The sequence below is a fragment of the Theobroma cacao genome, chromosome 7 (genome assembly GCF_053813885.1).
Source record: "Theobroma cacao isolate CCN51 chromosome 7, ASM5381388v1, whole genome shotgun sequence".
In the NCBI taxonomy this organism is placed as follows: Eukaryota; Viridiplantae; Streptophyta; class Magnoliopsida; order Malvales; family Malvaceae; genus Theobroma; species Theobroma cacao.
Window position 1 is genome coordinate 6,858,526 of NC_142645.1, and position 20,640 is coordinate 6,879,165.

A 20,640-nucleotide genomic window follows, 5' to 3' on the forward strand; every position below is an offset into this window, starting at 1 on the left:
TGGTTATTGAATATGGATAAAATAAAATAAAAATGATGAATGCGTACGAATGAGGTCAGGGCTTAGCAAAGTCTCTCAATTGCTTTCAGTCCTTTGCTTTCAGACTGAAATATCTGAAACCATGGAAATTATCAAGCTAAGGTTCCCACCCTCTCTCTCTCTCTCTCTCTCTCATCAGTGCATGTCCATGTCACTGACCATGGCTTGTCTGCAGAACTTGACAACCAGTTGTCATTCGCATGTAAACAATCTAAATTATGATTATGACTGCTAAGGAAACCAAAACCTGCTTGATCACAAATTCACAAGCAGGAAAACATAGAATTCCTAAAAGTTTAGAAAAGAAAAAAAGGGCCCTTGTTTGTTGAACATGAAAATCGTGGTTTACGTGTAGAAGCAAGCATATGAAAAAAATGTTCCAGGAAAGTGACTACTTTCCAATAATAAACTAGTCTGTTGCGTTGCTCGTGAGGTGCATATGAGGTAATAATTTTTTTTAATTAAGTTGAGAATATTTTATAAAATAAATATGTAATAGTAATTATATTATTATATTTAATTTTGGTATATATTGACATGTATAAAATGTTATTTTACAAAATATATAACTGTTGTTATTGTAGTCATTATAGTATTATTTATGGTTTACTCTCATAGAAAAATACACTTATAAACAACTTTATAACAAAACAAAATTTTAAATAAAATATCTAAACTTATAGTAAAATACTCAATCTCTCAAAACTTTATTTTTAGCTAATTGTATGCACCATTTTGTTTTAATTACATTTAATATTGAAAAATGATATAGGAGTAATAAATAATTGAATAAAAAAATTATTTTTTATAAAATAAATGAAAATCTAAAACATCAACCGCGTGAAAAAAAAAAATCTAATTCAAACTCAACCTCATCAAACTTCAAGCTCACGTCCCAAAAACCTAATCATGCACCCAACTCCATCAGACCTTAAGCTTACGTCTCAAGAATCCAACCACGCGTCAAATCAAAAATCGAACCACACCTAAATCCAACCTCATTAGAGGTCAAGCCCATACCTCAAAAACTCAACCACTAACCTAATCTCATCAGACCTCAAGTCCATACTCCAAAAACTCAATCACATGTTAAATCAAAAACCTTATCAAATGTCAAGCTAGGAACCCTTTCGAGCTTTCTTTAAATATAACAAATCCTTTTTGGTTATTCGTAATTTTCAATATCGGTAAAAAGTCTAAATGAAATTATTTATTAATTTAAATAGGGACACCTACATGCATGTAAGTGTTTTCTTTTTTTTTTTTTCATAATCAAGTTGATTTAGTTAATTATAGTTGTATAATTAGTTTCGTACTTGTTTGCTAATGATGAAATAAAAAAGTGTAACAATACAAATTATAGTAATTTTTTTACTACTAATTTTTCCTTTAACTTTTTTCTTTTATTTATATCCATAAATTTTAAATGATAAGATAGACATAAAATGAGACATTTTAATAATGTCAAATTTTATGTGTATTTAAGATGAAATGTATTTTTTAGTGTTGAATGAAGAAAATAATTTTGAAAATTTTATGAGTTTCGTCTACCTTTTTATGACTATCATTAGAATAATGAGATGTGAGTAAGCTCATGTTCTAAATTTAGTTGATTTTCATTTATTTGGTTATAAAAATTTTCTTTTTATATTATTAATAAATTTATGAAATGAGATTGGTAGAGCTATTGGCCTTGTGAAATAGTTAAACCAGTATAATTGATTTGGCATTTGAATTTGGGCTATAGGGTTGATTTCCTCTATCAGAAAGGATGGCTAAGAAATTTACAAAAGCATAACCAATAACCCTGTCAAGTGTCAAACTAGTAGCTTTGGAGTTTTTATGCGGTAGCCAGGTGGAGTGAAAGAACAGAACAAGTTTTCTTCAACACATGGCTAGGAATACACACCAAAAATATCAGTTGCATGGCCTGCAACTGTGCAAACTGCTCAACCCTTCTTCTTTACCTTCTCCATAGTCCCAAATTTATAATATTTATGGCTACTTCGACAAAGGCATAAGTATTGATAATAAGTTGTTTCAATTGATGGTATCAAGATAAGATACCGATGTGATTTTAACCTAAAACTATTTAAATTTATACAAACATGTTATCAATTGAGTTTTGATTTCTAAGCTTTTTTGGTCAAATAGTATCATATCTGTTGAGTTTCATTGTCAAGGTACTCTCTCAACGAATTTGTTAAAGAGGTGACTCAAATTGAGCTCAAATTGTTTCTCTTTCTTTTTTACCATTAAGGGCAAAGCCCAAGTACAGTAATTGAAATGGGTTTGTCTCCTACTATGACCATCAGGCCAAGCCCCAAATTTCCATGGATTTCTATTGAGTGGTTAGGAAAAGGTCATTCATACACGAAACTTTGCTCACTAACCCATAATTACAATATGATTCCTAGAGCATATAGATGGAATTATTCTTTTGCCCTGGTTTTCCTTCTCACTTTTAAATGCATGAAAATTTGTGGTTGGTCTTATTTTTGACTCTGTTTATCACCAAAAAGAGAGAGAAAAAGGAAAAAGTTTCTCATCTTTTTTTCTTACTACAAAAACCATAAACAAATTATGAAAATCCTATGAAATTAAGTAAAAAGAGGAAATAAATGTTAAATCCTCTGAAACACCCTGCAAGTTTTTTCCCGCCAAAGAGGGAAAAGCAAAAGAACTTTTAACAGATGTTCTGTTTTTCTCTGTTTCGCTACCCGTCTCCTTTAATCACTGAATTAAAACCCCACTTCAAAACCCAATTTTTTCCTCTTAATTTCTCGCGAAACCAACTTTTTACAAACTTTTTCACCACAAGAATTTCTGGGTATCCAATAAAATCCCCTGCTTGTTCTTCTTCTTCTTTGGAGGATGAGTATGACGTGGAATTGGGCCGCCTTTTGGCTCTGTTACCAGAGGAAATGAGAAGCAGAATCAGTGAACATGAACAGCTACGTGAGTTGATTGAAGTGGTTATGGATTTAGGCAGGAAACCTTTGGCTAGATTTCCGTCAGGGGATTTTGTATTATCCGATTGTCCAATCACAGTTCAGGATATTGAGCATGCTACTACTCAGGTGAATATATATATGTTTTTGTGGTTATTTGCATAATAAAATTGTTGATAAATGCTTTGGATGGTAATTAAGGAGTTTCTTTTTTCTTCTTTTTCCTCACTGAAGTGTGTTCATGAATGACTCATCAATGTCATGAAAAGTAAAGGATGGTAATTGAGGGGAGAGAAAATAAATTTTTTTTTCTTGTTGAATTGGACACGTTAAAAAATGAATATAGTTTTAAAAGAAGGGTGTTGCTTGCATCCTTTTAACAATATTCTTACTTGAGCTATGACCTCTTTCATTTGCTGGAGCATGGATTATCCCTTATTTTTGACTACTGGGCTGTAGTGTGGAATCATGTTTACTGCTTCCTAGCACCAAAATTGCAGGTTGGTGACTTTGCCATCGACAATCGAGCAGGCATCAGCCGAACATTACATCGCATTAGTGCAATCAGGAATCGGAAAGGCACAATTATTGGTTTAACTTGTCGTGTTGGTAGGGCAATATCGGGAAGTGCTGATTTATTGAGAGATTTAGTTCAAGATGGGGCTTCCTTGCTTCTCATTGGTCCTCCGGGAGTGGGGAAAACAACAATTATCAGGTTAGCCGTTTCTATCTCATACCTATTTGATAATGTTGCATCACTAGGACTGCCTTTTTCTGTTCTCATTGTTCAGTTCTTGCAAAGTTGATTTTGTGCATGTCAAACACTCAATTCTAACTAATTAGCAAGTTAGTGTCTCTTTACTCAATAGAATTCTCTAAGTTCTTATATTAGTAAACTGGTCATACTTCGTCATGGTCCTTGCTGAAGTAAGGTCCTGAGAGGAGTCAAGTGGAATTGTTCCTCTCCTTTACTAGTTTTACTAATAGTGGCTGCTCTCAAGACTTAAACTGGTACTTTTGAGCATGTTAGTCCAAAATTATTATTATTAGATTAGTAACGGCTTTCAAATCTTTTGACTCAGTGAACATGTTAAATCCCATTGTACCGAAAGAGTTTTAAAATCTATGCAGACAATAGGCTGTCTTTTTTTGTCTTAATGCTGGAAATGCATTTGCATGTACACTCCTACACTTAGTCTGATCATTTATATATATGATTTTGTTGTTTGAATATATTTTTAGTGAGGGTTTATTTGTTTTATCTCTGCTGTTCCAAAAGTTGCAGTTTTGGCTACTCATGGTGGAATCTTTCCAATGGCATTGCTAGGATAACCTAAATTTCTCAAAATTGGCAGGGATATAGCTAGGATGCTTGCAAATGAATACAAGAAACGTGTGATGATTGTTGACACCTCCAATGAGATAGGTGGGGATGGCGATATACCACATGCTGGAATTGGTAATGCTCGGAGAATGCAAGTCCCTGACTCTGATATGCAACATAAGGTAGGAGCTGGTAGTGGATGATCTCATCTATCCTCTCTGGTTAATTATGGAAATTTATTTATGTTGATGTCATGATGTCGAAAAAATGTCACTTGCAATATGTTATGGTTATTAAAGTAATTTGCTTACATTCTGTAAATAAGCTTTTTCTACTTTTCCTACTGTACGTCCTTGGTCAGTAGGACTTCCTACAGCTGTGTTCATAAACATATTTCTAGGTCAAAAACTCAGTTTTTCTTCTAAAACCTTTAGAGGTAATTAATTTTGTGGTGCACTGATATGTGCCATCATTAGCACAATTCATCCAGCATAATGCAAATAAATTTTTTCTGTTAAGACTTATGGATGTCGGAATCCTAGAAATTAGAGGAGCCCACATGCATAAATTAAGAATATTCTGCAATTGCCATATGTTAAATCAATCATTTCTACCTACCACCACTTTAAATTTTTTCTTTAGATCAGTTCACTTTTTACCTCAAGTTCTCCCCTAGTTTGTCCTATCCTTTACCACTTGTCTTCAGTGATAGAAGGACCCACCAAATGCATTTGTCCCCACAGTTAAATTGTACAATTTTATATAATGCAGGTACTGATAGAAGCAGTTGAAAATCATATGCCACAAGTGATCGTGATTGATGAAATCGGAACAAAACTTGAGGCAATGGCTGCATCCACAATTGCACAACGTGGAATTCAGCTAGTTGCCACTGCTCATGGAGTAACCATTGAGAATTTAATAATGAATCCTTCACTAGAGATCCTTATTGGGGGAATACAGGTGAGGTAGCTGCATTGAGACCAGTGTTAATTATTTACTGAGTAGCAGGGTTGCTGGCATCTTTATTCCAAGCCTTTTAAGATCATCAGTATAGGTGTCAGTGCAGATACTGTTAAATGCTTAAAAATAAACTGCATTGGTGCGTTTATGCCCTGATGGTCTCTATGTCACATGCCTTAGAATATTTCACTAGAAGATTTGTTGAAGTACAAGTGTGCTGCTATATGTCTTAGTATTGAAGGTTATGCAGCGGTTGCTACAGCTGATTGATTGAATACGTTCAGAAGCTATAATTGATTGAGCAATTGTATTTCAGATATATGGAATCAGACATTGTTGATTGTACCATCTCAAGCCTTTGCAAGATATACAGTCCAACCCTTAGTTCAACCTGTTGCATCCATCCTTTATCATAATTTTACTTCTCTGTTCATTGACTTTTAGAAAGCTTACTAACAATTTGTTTAGGAAGGATTCTTTTATTGACTGATGTATTAAGGTAACTTTTCACTAAAATTTTGTCTTATGCTACAACTTGTTGAAAATTTGTTTTTGGTACATGGAAAACTTATGTCCTGAATGTGAAATTTCATGGTCACTCATTCTATTCTGGTTATGAGTACTATTTTGGTTGATGGACATGCTTACTTTGATGACTAAGTTAATGCAGTGATATTGTTTCTTTCCTAAACGCAGAACATGAATTTAAAAAACATGAATGTAAAAAACAAAAGAACGAAGGGAATCTATCAGCATTTTGCAACTGGTTTTTTTGACATTTTACTTGAGAAATAAGCAAGATGAGCTCCCTATGATCCAATTAGATCTTTTCTTTGCTTTTGTTGATAGATGATAGATCTGTTGCATGGTCAACTAATCATCTAGTACAAATATGACTTTGGTATGGGGGAATGAAACACTTGAAATGAATAAGTGAGGTAACAGTGTAAAGAGGTATCAAGGCACTGGAGCTAGGAGAAATTCTTTATTTCTCACCAGCTCAATGTAACAAACTTTATTGTAAGATGTAAGGTATCGAGGCTCATGAAGTTTCATATACAGTTGTATGCTACGATATCCTCCATCCTCAAAGGATGCCGCATCTTTCTGCGTGTCTTTCTCATTTTTAATTAAATGCACGTTTCTTGTTGCAGTGTTAAGCATTTCTGTTGCGGAATTATATTGTAACAAATTCTGACAAAATCTTTTCACAGTAAATCTGTGATATGCTTAAGTTCAACATGTGGGTATAAAATGGTAAACAAGCAAAGCTGCTTTTTATGCGTGAGTTATCATCCATTGCACTTATAATTTTGTTCTTTACCTGCTGTTTTTTTGTTGAGTGCAAATTTTGGTTACTAACACATGCTGTATTCTTGTCCTTTCTCATTTCACCAATGCAAAGATATTTTTATGTTTTCATAATTTTATCTTGAAATACTGGAAACTTCTGTGATCATTATACTGTCTGAGAATATAATTTGTTATAGGTTCATTATTAAATAAATAGTTTTTCAGAGTGTGACTCTAGGGGATGAAGAAGCAAATCGAAGGGGTGTCCAGAAAACTGTGCTGGAGAGGAAAGGTCCATCAACATTTAGTTGTGGTGTGGAGATTGTTTCTAAGACTGAGTTACGTGTTCACCGCTGCCTTGAAGCAACAGTTGACGCTGTTCTCTCTGGTGGGTTTTTTTTTTTTAAATTATTATTATTTATAGTGGGTTCCTAGAAAAATCAAAGAGGGCAATCCAGGATATTTTCAGACATTGGTGATGCATTGGTGTATGTCATTCTTTCTCTGGTGTGAAGGTCATTTTCCTTGTGTTGAAATCCGTAAGATGAACTCTCAGGGGCTAGAAGTGACCTCACAGACTTCTACTGATATCAGCTCTGACAAGAAAGATGTAGTAGTTGCTCGAGATCTACTAGAGATTAGCGATGGAAAAATTGGCAATAATCAATTACCTCCTGAACTTTCTTCAAACATGGCTGAGGATTCTTTGGAAGACTGGGCTTTACTTCGTTTGTATGTCTATGGGGTAAGTCATCTCAACATCATACGTTAACGTTGCCATTTTGATTTATAATTTAAGGTTGTGTTTAGTGAGTTTATGAAGTTAACATGTATTCAGTATTTGACATTACCTGTAATGTTCACTCAAATCCTAGTTTTGATTAACTAGGTATGACCTAGATGTTGATGGGTTCAAAGCTAAGTCAAACAACCTTTTAACTTATGCTCAATAGATTTGACTGCATGATATTTTATTAGTTTTAATAGCCAGTTTAGTCATTTGTGTTTGGATATTTATATAGACATGACATGTAATGTGATAACAAATGTCATCAAAATCATAAAGATATAATGTCTCAGTCAAAGCTCTCTTAGTTCTGATTGTCAGTAGTTGCAGCAGTTTTAAATAATGTGAAAGTATTACATATGGAACTGACAGAATGATCAGTTATTCTAGATCCCAGAGGCAAGTGTGATACAAGGACTTAAAAAGTTGAAAATGGATGCTGCAGTTCAATTAACTGATAATATCAGTGAGGCAAATGCAATTCTTGCTCTGCTTTCAAAGCTTAGGAAGAACTCTGGGATTCAAGCTGCAGCTAGATCTCATCACATACCTGTCTATGTGGCCAAGGTGAATACTACCTTCTTGGTTAGTGTCAGTTGTACTTCCACATCATCAAAGTTCTGGTGTGAATCAGTTGTTTCTTTTCTTGTAGACAAGCTCATTGATGCAGATAACAAAAGCCATAGAGGCATTAAAAGATGGTTATCCATATAGATTGAAGAATCCTGGATCAGAAGATGAAATGAATATTTTGGAGAAGGTTGATGCCTTAGAGGTAAAGACTGATGCTTTTTCCTGTTAAAAGTTTATGCTCTCTAAAAGGAAGTATAACTTTTGCAAGTGGAATGGTTACAACTTGCAAGAGAGTGATTAGAACTTTGTTCTGTAATCTCTTTCAGCCCTTTCTAGTGGTTTAGGGTTTTTTTTTTTTTATGCTGAAAATTCACGCAGGGTCCAACTATCCTATTAAATTTTATTAATTACGAAATAAAAAGTACAAAGGAGGAGACCTAAACCGTGATCATAAGAAAGTTTCGGAGAAGCACCTAGAGTAAGAAAAATCATTTTACGTGCATAACTTTTTATACTACAGTAAAACAAATATTCCTTATTATTACATTGAGATAATAAACTAAAATAAAATTTAAAACAGGAAATGAAAATAAGAAAAGCACTTAGAGTGGAGTGTTTCATTTTATGATCATATTTTTTACTATCGTCATAAAATTGAAACATTTTCATATTACAAAAATCTATGTGAATAACAACAGAAGAAAAATAAATTAGGAGTATTACTCTTTTACATTCATTTGAAGCGAACATAAGGTAAACTAACTTTATCTAATTTAAGAATATCTTTAAGCTGACCTTTTGCTTATGAAAATACTTGCAAGTTCTGGTGCGTATGCCCTTGATTTGAGAGATGGTCTGCTGCCTGGTTTCCTTATCTATGGATATGCAAATTCTAGTGGTTCAGGTTTAGCCAGAATATACTTTTGAGCAGGTTTACCAATCATTTTTCCAGAAACCTTCAAATAGGTTAATGAGAAGTTTATTTTTCAATGGGGGCAGTCCATCCCTGTAGATATGCATCAAATCAGTTCATTGTACTCCCATACAATTGCACTCCTTAAATTTGTTCTCTACATTACAGGAGGCAAGAATAGCCATTGAACAGGTAGTAATCCCGAAAGGGGAACCTGTGGAACTACTCTCGAGACCGCCCCACATTATGTCTCTACAAGTAGAGCTCATTCAGAAATACCAACTACAGTCAGAGAAAGTTGTCAAAGGGTCAAAGGTACGTCTACGTGTCCTCCCATTTCAGATTACAACGAGTGAGGACGTCGAGAACTCAAGTGAGAACATTGATGAAAATGAGGGTGACAATTTTGGCAGTTACGGCGCAAATGGTTCCCCACGCAGTGTGGACAGGTTACCTCTCCTGCCGGATTAATTAGTCGTCAGCATGTGTCATACATTGAACATTGCCACAGTCGTTAGTTTTCTAGCAGCCTCACATGTTCTTGCATGGAGGCCTGCAATGCATTCCTTTAGATTTTGCTGGTTTCTGTTGGATGTCTTAATATCAGAAAAACGAAATGACTGCAATATCATTACATGGTTGATTATCTGGATTCTTTGATCTCTTGCTCTTTCTTTAACTAATGTAAATCTGTTGATGGTTGATCCGTTTGGAACTATGGCAAAAGCAAATCCCAACAGTTCCATTGTCGTATGCAAAGATATAAATAGAGAAGTGAAGGAATATGTACCAAAAGAACTGCAAGAAACTTAATTTTTATTTATATATTGAAGATCATAAACTGGTTTTCAAGTTCTATTAATCGCTATCTTCAACATAGGTCTGACTAAAGATAAATTTCGGAGGTGGAACTGGATTTATCTGACCAGGGGGGCCATGGCTCTCCGGTGGCCTCGGAGGATTCTCCAGAGGATCGACTACGGCACCATTGTTTTCCTGTTAGAACAAGATATCAAAATAAATAAATAAATAAATAAATAAATATATATATATATATATATGTGTGTGTATACGTGTTCATGTACATACAAAATTTGATTAATTTACAAAAGTTTTCATGACGGTTTCATCAATCTTAATATCAATATTTCTCGACACATGTAGATGATCGCCTTTGAAAACTCTTGCTTTGGTACCTGAACATATTACAATAACAATTCTTTAGTGATCATTAAAGTGACAAGTACCATCAATAAGAGAATTGCTTTGAATGCAAGAAATTAAGTCAGAAGACAGCATGACTCTACCTGTATTGAAGAGCATGAATAACTGGAGAGAAATTGCCAATAACAAAACCAACCATTTGGAACCCATGGGAATTGGAAATAAGCAATTCTTTTTCATTTGCCAGTAGAAAAACACAGTAGTAACCCCATTTTATAGCAGTCTGACCTCTATCATTTTATGAAGGTACATTCAACATGTACAATACCCAAAAGAAGAAACTAAGCCTAATTTTTGGGAACAAAAGAAAAGAAAAGGGAATTATTTTGGCAATACCAAAAATAAAATGTTTTTGCTTGTAATTTTGTGGTTATTATTGTTTATTATTACATAACCGAATCCTATCGTATCCTTAACATTTATTTCTTTGTGTCATTTCTATGTAAATCAACAACGATTACGATAAGACTGACCTTATTGTAAAGTCAAATAATAAAAAAAAAATAACAAAAAACTTGTAAAATAGGTTAACAACTAAATAATGTGTGTAGTATATAACCTTATCTATTTTATGTTAAATATTATGTAATTTTTATTTTTAGTCTCACTCTTTTAAGTTAAAATATAAAAATATTATTTTTGACATTAAACATTATATTTAATTACTTTAATTTGATTAAATTTATTACTTTCAAATATTTTAATGTTATATTATAATTTAAAGATAAAAAGAATTATCCAATTTAATGTTAACTTTATAATTATATAATTATAAGTAACATTAATATTTAATAGTAATATACATATCATTAACATTCAGACCTGATCTGTCCTGATGGCATTCTGGAAGTGATGGCCAGAAGATGTGATCCAACCAATGGTTGAGTTCCACCTTCTTGAGATCTTAGTAATTTTTTTGTTTAAAAATGATTGATTAGAAATTTTACGTCAATTTTTATATATTTATGTTAATAATATAAACAAGATAATTTTAATAATATGTTTTTTGCATCCTTTTTCTTTACATTAGTGTTTTACCAATTTTAATTTTACAGCATAAAATTTTTTAATTTATTATGTTAGAAATCTTACTAACTAATTCGAAAGGATACAAATTATTTGAACATATATTAAAAATATAAAAAATTGATTTTTCATTTAAATTATTAAAATACAACATTTTATGTTAATTCTTATACGTTTAGATTAAGAATATACAAATTCAAATTAAAGATATGTTATATTTTACGTTAATTCTATACATTTACATTAATAATATATAAATTTAAATTAAACATATGTGATAAAAAAAATCTTGTTTTGCATTGTCTCAATCATACGAATGGCTCTTCTATAATCCGTAAGGTAGTTTTGCTGGCTTTAACTTTGTATATATAAACCTTACTGTATGCCATTTAATAGGTCATATATACATATATTTTGCATTTAATACTCCCAATGTAATTTTCAAATGGATTCCATTCATATATTTTATCTTGCCTTGATTTTTAATCTTGCATGTCTAATTTAATTATAAATTTTTCCTAATAAAATCATGCAAATTATGAAGATCTTTGAATCAATTCACCCTCTCTTCCTGCTTCTTTTCCATAACCAAAAATTAGTAGATTTTATGTCCATGTGTCCATATATTTATATATAAAAAAAATAGTAAATTGCATCTTAAACTTTTGCTTGATTCTTGATTTTTAGAGATTGAGATATTTAGAGATTCTAATCATAGATAATATAATACATGTTTCAATTTTTTATCAAATCTTAGAACAGTTATAAGTGTGGATGTTGTACACCCTATTAGATTAACTTTTTGAAAAAACAATAATGAATCCGTGACAAAATGATATCAAGTGTTTCAAAAGGAAGTACGTTCGGTATTTTAAACTCACATCAAGCAAATAATATCAAATGCTTTAATATAAGTGTGAGTGTTGCACATCTTAATAAAAATCCATGATTTGTGACAAAATGATATCAAACGTTTCAAAAAGAAGTACGTAATGTACTTTAAATTTTTTATTAATATAATTGAGAAAAAAGGGATTCAAACCCTACTTTCTAGATAGGGGATAATGCACTAATAAATGAGTCAAAAAGCTTAGTACAGATAATGTACCTTAAGCTCTTATAACGAAAATAAGAGATTTTGAAAAAAAATTATAAACATGAATATTACTCATCTTATTAAATTAATTTTTCATAGAGAAATAATGATGTCGTGGCATATGCAGAAACCATCTGTTTTCAATAAGTGAAAAAGGAAGTCAACAATTTAACTATGGTAAGAAAATATTTATTTATGTTTATTGTATCTCCACTTTGTGTCACACAATGAATTAGTTTATTTTTCATTTCTTGTCAACTAAATTAATAATTTCAATAAAAAGATGAAAGGAAAGTGTATTTCCATCTATTCACATTTATTGTTTTCCTTCAAAAATTATTTATTTTTTAAACTTTCTCTTTTGCATTTCAATGTACCGGACTATCGGGAATACAAACCAAACCAAGTAAATAATAAAAAAAAAAGATAAGAGAAAAAGGTTTTTATCTTACCAAATTATGCAAATGTTGTCCATAAACTGTTCTGCAGCAAAAATGAACAACATTTCATATGAAGCAACAGTAATTTCAAATTAAATATTAAGAGAACATTGTTCATCCTTTGACTTGAGGAAATTAGGATAGATTAAGTTACATCAACACTGATGGCAGCGGCGGCGGCGGCAGAGGAAGTGGATAAATGAGAGGGCCTGACCCTTTCCTGACCGGTGGCTTTGGAGGTTTATGCAATGAATCTATTGCAGCAGAAGGCGGCGGCGGCGGAGGAAGTGGATTAATGTGGGGGCCTGACCCTTCCCTGACCGGTGGCCTTGGAGGTTTACCCAATGGAACTATTGTAGCAGCAGCAGCATCACCTTCCTGTCTTATAAAACATGCACAAAGTCAATGAGTAACTCTTTAAATTAAAAAGTTATTTATTATTAAATTAAACATTCAAATATTAAAATTATGTACATAAAATATATACATATATTTTTTATGAATCAAAATAACAAAGAATTGAACCTCAATAGATCGTGACAGCAAAACCACTCTACCACGTAAAATACATACATATAAATAATTTCGTAGACTTACTCAGATTTTCAGTGAGCTTTTGTAGGGAATTTTTCTTGCAACACCTAAACATTTTATGATAATAATGCTTTACTGATCATTAAAGTGACAAATACCATCAATAAGAAAAGGAAGAAAATCAGAAGACAGCATGAAAACCTGTATTGAAGAGGATGAATAACTGGAGAGAAATTGCCAATAACAAAACCAACCATCCGGAATCCATGAGAATTGGCAATAAGCAATTCTTTTGCAATTACCAACCCCATCTTATAGCTGTCTGCTCTCTGTCATTTATGAAGGAACATTGAATTTGTACAAGGCAAGTTAGTTTGGCAATACCAAAAATAGTAAAATGGTTTCCTTTTAGTTCTGGTGGTTACTATTAAAAAGTTTGGTAAGTTACTTTTACCCCAATCTTACCCCTTCTTTTAACATTTATTTCTTTGTGCAATTTCTGATGTAAATCTTTTTCCACCTCATTCTAGCAAGAACATAGGTTTTGCCATTTATATATATACATATATTTTCCATTTAATACTCTCCCCAAAGTAATTAATTTTCAATCCATTCCTTCCATATAAATTCTCTTGCTTTGATTTTTAATTTTGCATGCGTAGTTGAATTATAAAATTTTGGCATAATACTCAATTAAGTTTTTAAATTATTTAAGAAAATTCAAATAAATTTTTATTTTTTATTGCATTCAATCAAGTTCATGTATTTTTATTTTCAATCAAAAAAACCATTATGATTAATAATTGACTAATTATCATTAGTTAAAATACCACTTATCAGTTTATATCTATATGACACTAAAATGACGTTGATGTAGAGGCTGAAAAATAACACATTGTTATGTATAATATCAAATTAGCATGTCACGTCATGATCAATTATGATATGCTAGCATGTTATATTATCATTAATTATGATATGTTAGAACGCCAGACTAATGTCATGAATATATAATGATAAATAGTATTTTAATTAAGTTAATTATTAATCATAGGGATTTATTTTACAATAACTTATTAGGTTCAAAAATATAATAGCTCGATTGAATACAATAAAAATATAAAAACTTATTTGAACTTTTTTGAATAATTTAAGAGCTTTTTTAAATATTATGTCTAAAATTTTCCTAATAAAATCATGCAAATTATGAATTTAATTTCCATGTGTCCATGTATTTATAAACAAAAAATTAATAAATTGCATCAGAACATATAATTTTACATGTAAATCCTATTACATCTGAACAAAAAATTAATAATTTGTTAATTATATAAATCCGTTTGCAAAATTTTAAAATACCATCATTTATGCATGAAATAATTAAAAAAATTATATTATTGATGATTTCTCAAATTTATTAGTAATTAAATAAACATAATTTTCCTAGCAAGACTGCCAATATATAAAGCCTTGACTCTTATCCTTCATTATTCACTGTAGGAAATCAACAGTTTTTCATTAGATAAAAAGGAAGTGATCAACAATTTAATTATATTGTGAGAATATATATATATATATATATATATAACTTTATTTGTTGAAAAATTTACAAAACTTCAATTAATTTATTGAGAAAAATAAAGAGATATTGATATGATTAAATTTTAACTTGTATATGTATCTTCAACGATGAATTTTAAAAATTACTTAAGAAAATTGTACATAAATTGTCGAGTCTATATTTAATGTGATAAGGTGATCTATTCAATAATTTTTCGAATTCAATAAACATGATAAGTTTAATATTTGTTGATATGATAATAATATCTTTGGATTATACGTTATAATAGTGATCCATTATTTTTAGGCAATTTAATCCATTTGGTTTATATTCTGCTCTTTTTGACTTAATTTTTCAATTGCTATATCATTGGCTAAAATCATGCAAATCCTATCGCTTTGAAAAAATTTTCATTTTAAAACAATAACCCCATTTTAATTTTTTACTATATTTATTCATTCATTTATTAAAAAGGTATAATTTAAGGGATAAAATCGGAAAACCTCACTCCAATTATTGTAAAAGGACACTTATTTGATCCAAACAAAAACTTATTTGAATTTTTTCAAAAATAATTTAGAACTATTTTCAAGTATTGAACAGTATCTCAATAGATAACAAAAAGAGGAAATATAATATCTGTCCAACTCAAATAACGAATCTGAAACCAACCTTATAACAACATTTTATAGTATAATATTTTATAGTTATAGGCCATATATACTATAAATTAGCTTTGATCCAAAGGCTCAATTTTTCTATATGGAGTCGGTTAGTGTTAGACTTTATCTGACCTAAAATAATAAACCAATTTTCTTTTCCAGCCATAAACTTGAAAGTATGGTGTTCTTTCCATAATCCCATAAGCCATGAGCTTAAAAAAATATTTTCCGAATTCTCAAATCCTCTTGATTAAATTCATAGCTTTTTAGCGTGCAACCTTTAGCACTTTCAAGACATAAGTTCATGTTATATATATTTACATAATATTTAAAAGGTAATTGTTTTTCTTTTATTTGTCAGATAAATTGGTTGTACTAGTTTGTCGGATTTCGGAAATTTAATATTGAGAAAGTAAAACAATTGACATCGACAAAAAAAATATTACTAATATTTAAGAAATAGTTAAAGTTTTGATTTGGTAAAGAGAAAAAAGTGTAAATATAAAAAACATTATACTTACAAAAGTTAGAATATGTTTACTTAAATAGAAAAATATATTATTGATGCAGTTTTTTTATATTTTAAGTATTAAGAGAATTAAAAAAAAATTATTCTTCTATTGTGTTAAATCAAACTTATATACTTTTATTTTGGATTAAATAGACTCTTAAAATTAATAGTTGATTAATTGTTATTAGTCAAAATGTCACTGGTCATTTTATGTTTACTTGACACTAACATAAAAGGTGAAAAATACTATGTATATATGTTATAATGCCATATCAGCATTGTAGACACCCATTTAAAAAAAATAAAAAAATAAAAAAATAAAAAAATAAAAAAATAAAAAAATAAAAATAAAAAAATAAAAAAATAAAAAAAAAAATTAAAAAAATTAATTAAAAAAAAAAGAACAGAGAAGTGAAAAGACTGAACGTTTGTTCAGCCTCCCTGTCTCGTCACCTCCAACTACTTGCTCGGGCTTGCTTGTGCCAAGAGCCCTGCGAAAATCAAATGATTGCACTCTTGAGATTATCCAAAATTTTAGACAATCTGGATCTTTTAAAATTTAGGCAAATTCAACAACAAGGGGGGCAGATTTTGAAAAAACAAGAGAGAAAACGTTTCAAAAAAAAAAGTCTAGATCCAACCAAAAATTTCCATTTTCAAACAGTAGCAACAACAAAAACCACAAATCAGATCCAAAGATCCTAAATTCTACCAGCAAATTACCTTAGCCACAATAACAACAATAAACCAAAATCAATCAAAAGATAAAAAAAAAGCACATAAAAAAAGAAAAGAGAGAAAAATCAGTGGTTTCGGGTAGTGTAAAAAAATTGTGATTTGGTGGGTATGGTAGGCAGGCGGTGAAAGGAGAGAGAGATAGTGGGTGGTCGACGGAACAAAGGGGGAAACTATTGGGGGTTTAGATTTGTCGATTTGCGACAGAGAAAGGGAGATTTGGGATCTGGGTTCGCTGATCTTCGACGGTATGAAGAGTGTAGGAGAGCTGATGACAGAGAAAGGGAGATTTGGGATCTAGGATCGCCGATCTGCGACTGTAGGGAATAGAGAAGAAGTCGTCGACCGGCTAAAAAAAAAGAAAAAGAGAGAAGTCACCGACTGACTAAAAGGAAAAGGAGAGAGGGAGAAGAGAGAGAGAAGGAGAAGTGGAGTAGCTGGACGTTCTAGAGAGAAGGTAGAGAAAGTATTTTTTAGAGAGAGAAAGTAAAGAGTGAAAGTGAAGAGGGAAAGAGGGAAAAATAGTTTAAATAGCTAGGTTTTGGGGTTTCAAAATGGTGTCGTTTCAAAGTTAAAAATTTCGAAGGAGAAAGTGTTAAAACGACGTCGTTTAGAAGGGTTTTTGAAGCACCAAGCTGTGCGTTTTGAAAGAAGCTTGCTGGGGCTTTGGTGAGCTGCTGCGGCCCTTCACAGCCAAGGCACTCTTGGGCTAGTCTGAGCCCAAAACAAGTAAAGCTCTGTCCTTGTTGTTGGGTTTGATTTTGTTTATTGGGGCTTACCCACTTGTAATCCAAGAAAATTTAGTGTTTAAAATTTTGTTGAATAATTCAAAAAAAATTAATTTAGGAAAGGAAATATATAAAATACACATATGTATAAAAAAGATATTTAGTCATAGAAAAAATTCGCCTAAGCGAGGACTAAAAATAGTATTAAAATGGGTCATTACATCAAAAGGAGTTAAGTAGATAAATGTAAATGAAATATGTTTTAATAATAAGAATGAGTTAAGTATGTGATAGCAATAAAATATTTAATTACTCAAATTTATACACATACAAGTATGTGCAGAAAATAAAGAATGTAATGTAGTAAAAATTATATATATAGAAAAATGCAATAATCATTTTGGGATCGATGATAGGATGTCCATTCGGAATGCGAGAAGTCGCAATTTCGAGTAAATTTTCCTAGGTTTGGAATTTCGATTAGGACCCCACCAGTATGATGGGAGGGTCCTGATTCGGAATTTCGATATTTCTAATTTTAAGCAAATAATAAAAAAAACCTTGAATATATTTAATCACCAATTAATCAAAATCTATAAGTAAAAGAAATGAGAAATTAATAAATTTGTTAATCATAATAATACAAAAATGGATAAAATACACATGCATAAATAACAATGATTACGAATAATAAAAAATATATGTGGTCTAAGACTATGATTTTAGGGGAATTTTATATAGTAAAATGAATAAATACAAACATGGTAAAATATATGACGAAATAGAAATGGTTATAAAAATAATAAACAAATGTAAAATATTTGGTCATGATAAATAATATCAAAGGAAAGTATTAAATAAGAAACGAATATTGAATTTACGAGTACGTCGCGTATCATTGTTGCATTGTTAAATGTCATGGCATATAGATATATTCTGTATATGGGCATAACCCCGACAATGGGACTTTTCGAAAAAGCTTACAAATATGAGTTTCTCTGATAAATTCCCTAGGTAAGAAGGTATCCCCGGATCCCACCAGTATGATGGGAGGGTTCGGGGAGATATCTTTAATAAAAAGCTTTTGTTCGCATTAGGATTTGCATTCATGAAAACACTATTTTTTCTTACTTGCAAACGACTATCCCGATGATGGGATTTACCTTGTAAGCTTGCGAAGGCGAGTTTGTAAGCTATTTCTCTAAGTGAGAGAATACTCCCGGATCCCATCAGTATGATGGGCGGATTCGAAAAGTACGTTCAATAAAAGATTTTTTTTTGACGTTATTTCGATTTTATACCATGCATTTCACGATTGCATCATGTGTGCGCCAAACTTGTAAAATATTTTGACTTGATAGAATAAAAGACAAATTAAATAAATAACAATTAAGGAAACATGAGAATAAAATTAATGGTTAAGATAATATATGATTAAATGGTACCGTTCATGGAACGGGCATCACGGGGGTGCTAACCCTTCCCTATGCGTAACTGTACTCTCGAATCCAACTCTAAAAGATATGTAAGCCGGTTTATCGTCATTTCGATGATTCTTAAATTAATTTAAGATTTCATCGAATAAAACAAATTTATTAGGTGGCAAATCACACCTAGATAAAAAAAGATTGGTGGCGACTCTAACAAATCACTCCATGTCTAGCGGTCGGGTTTTCGGATCTACACGTTACGACAAGCATGTTATGACATCATTCACTATGATATTATAACATGTTACGTTAGCATCACGTTACATAAAATGATAAATAACATTTTAATTAAAAATAATTAGAATTATTATTTGATTCAAAAAAATATAAAAATTTAATTGAAAAAATAAAAGAATAAAGATTTATTTAAATTTTTATAAATAATTTAAGAATTTAATTTTAATAAATAAATAAATAAAAACATAAATAAATAATTTCTATTGTCATAAAATCAAATTTAATTTCTCTTTTTATCACTTCTTTTAATCCAAATAATAAATGAAGTTTGCTCAAGTTAATTTCTTTTCTGTTGATAAATTAGTCCCCCGCCAATAAAAAGCAATAATTTTTTTTTCTCATTTTCTATAATAATAGCATGCAGATGATCACTTTTTTATTTATACTTTTCAGGTGACCTTTTCAGCACTTATCTTGAAGCTCATATTCCTAGTACAAATTTGTCAGTGAAGAAAAAAAATAAATTAAACCCATTATTTTCTGCTTTTTTGCCTTTAAAGTGGGCATTTGACTGATAGACTATGGAGGAAATTGTTGTCGACTACTGATAGCTAACAAGAGTCAATTCCAAAAGCCACCCAACAAAAAGGATAAATATTATCATATAGTACAATGTTTTCTTTTAATTGCCAATTTAATAAATTAATTTCCCAAGGTTTTGTTGCCTTATCCCAATAAAATAATACAAGATTAGTGGCCCAAAAGCATGCTTAAGTGTCACTAACCGAAGCTAATTGTCACTTTGGAATCACTAAACAGCAGGTTAAGGAAGTGTCGAAGTGCTCACATGCCAAGAACTAATTAAATTTATTAGGTCAAAACCATTGTTTATACATTTATTGAAATATGTAAATGTAACTTTATTTGTTGAAAAATTCACAAAACTTCCATTAATTTATTGAGAAAAAATAAAGAGATATTGATATGATTAAATTTTAACCTGTATATGTATCTTCAACGATGAATTTTAAAAATTACTTAAAAAAATTGTACATAAATTGTCAAGTCTATATTTGATGTGATAAGATGATCTATTCAAAAATTTTTCGAATTCAATAAACATGATAAGTTTAATATTCATTGATATGATAATAATATCTTTGGATTATATGTTATAATGCCGATCCAATATTTTTAGGCAATTTAATCAATTTGGTTTATGTTCTGCTCTTTTTAACTTAATTTTTCAATTGCTATATTATTGGCTAAAATCATGCAAATCCTCTCGCTTTCAAAAATTTCATTCTAAAACAATAACCCCATTTTAATTTTTTACTATATTTATTCATTCATTTATTAAATAGGTATAATTTAAGGGATAAAATCCAAAAATCTCTCTCCAATCATTGTAAAAGGACGCTGTAAAAGGTATCATTTAAGTAACGTTTGGTACTTTATAATGTAATGTGATTGCAGGTAATGTGATTGCAAGCAATGTGATTGCAAAGAAGATAACATTGCAGTGTTTGGTATATAAGTAATGTAATGATTAAAATGCAGTAAAGATAACATTACAGTGTTTGTTTTACAACTACTTTACAAGGCATGTAATG

At 30.7% G+C, this 20,640-nt stretch overlaps 1 protein-coding gene and 1 long non-coding RNA gene across 3 annotated transcripts; one reads left to right on the forward strand and one right to left on the reverse strand.

Moving 5' to 3' along the window:
* Window positions 1-2,529: 2,529 nt before the first annotated feature.
* LOC18594128 (P-loop containing nucleoside triphosphate hydrolases superfamily protein) lies at window positions 2,530-9,489 on the forward strand. The gene is made up of 9 exons (XM_018125157.2): window positions 2,530-3,119; window positions 3,491-3,705; window positions 4,346-4,496; window positions 5,086-5,277; window positions 6,796-6,958; window positions 7,086-7,315; window positions 7,748-7,924; window positions 8,010-8,132; window positions 9,012-9,489. The coding sequence occupies exons 1-9, from the start codon at window positions 2,733-2,735 to the stop codon at window positions 9,312-9,314; spliced, it is 1,941 nt and encodes a 646-aa protein (XP_017980646.2). The 5' UTR covers window positions 2,530-2,732; the 3' UTR covers window positions 9,315-9,489.
* A 240-nt stretch (window positions 9,490-9,729) lies between these two features.
* Window positions 9,730-12,962, reverse strand: LOC18594129 (uncharacterized). Of its 2 annotated transcripts, none has more exons than XR_016027490.1 (4): window positions 12,784-12,962; window positions 12,642-12,667; window positions 9,933-10,039; window positions 9,730-9,839 (listed from the first exon to the last, which is right to left on the reverse strand). It is a non-coding gene; the product is annotated as an uncharacterized LOC18594129 (long non-coding RNA). The 2 variants fall into 2 exon arrangements; XR_016027492.1 differs by having other exon boundaries at window positions 12,642-12,672.
* Window positions 12,963-20,640: the final 7,678 nt, after the last annotated feature.

What these genes read in the sequence shown, in the direction of transcription:
- LOC18594128 (XM_018125157.2), top strand. Translation starts at nt 2,733, where the DNA reads ATGTTCTGTTTTTCTCTGTTTCGCTACCCGTCTCCTTTAATCACTGAA. An exon ending in ACTCTGATATGCAACATAAG is followed by an intron (nt 4,497 to 5,085) that starts GTAGGAGCTGGT and finishes TATATAATGCAG; the next exon opens with GTACTGATAGAAGCAGTTGA. An exon ending in TCCTTATTGGGGGAATACAG is followed by an intron (nt 5,278 to 6,795) that starts GTGAGGTAGCTG and finishes ATAGTTTTTCAG; the next exon opens with AGTGTGACTCTAGGGGATGA.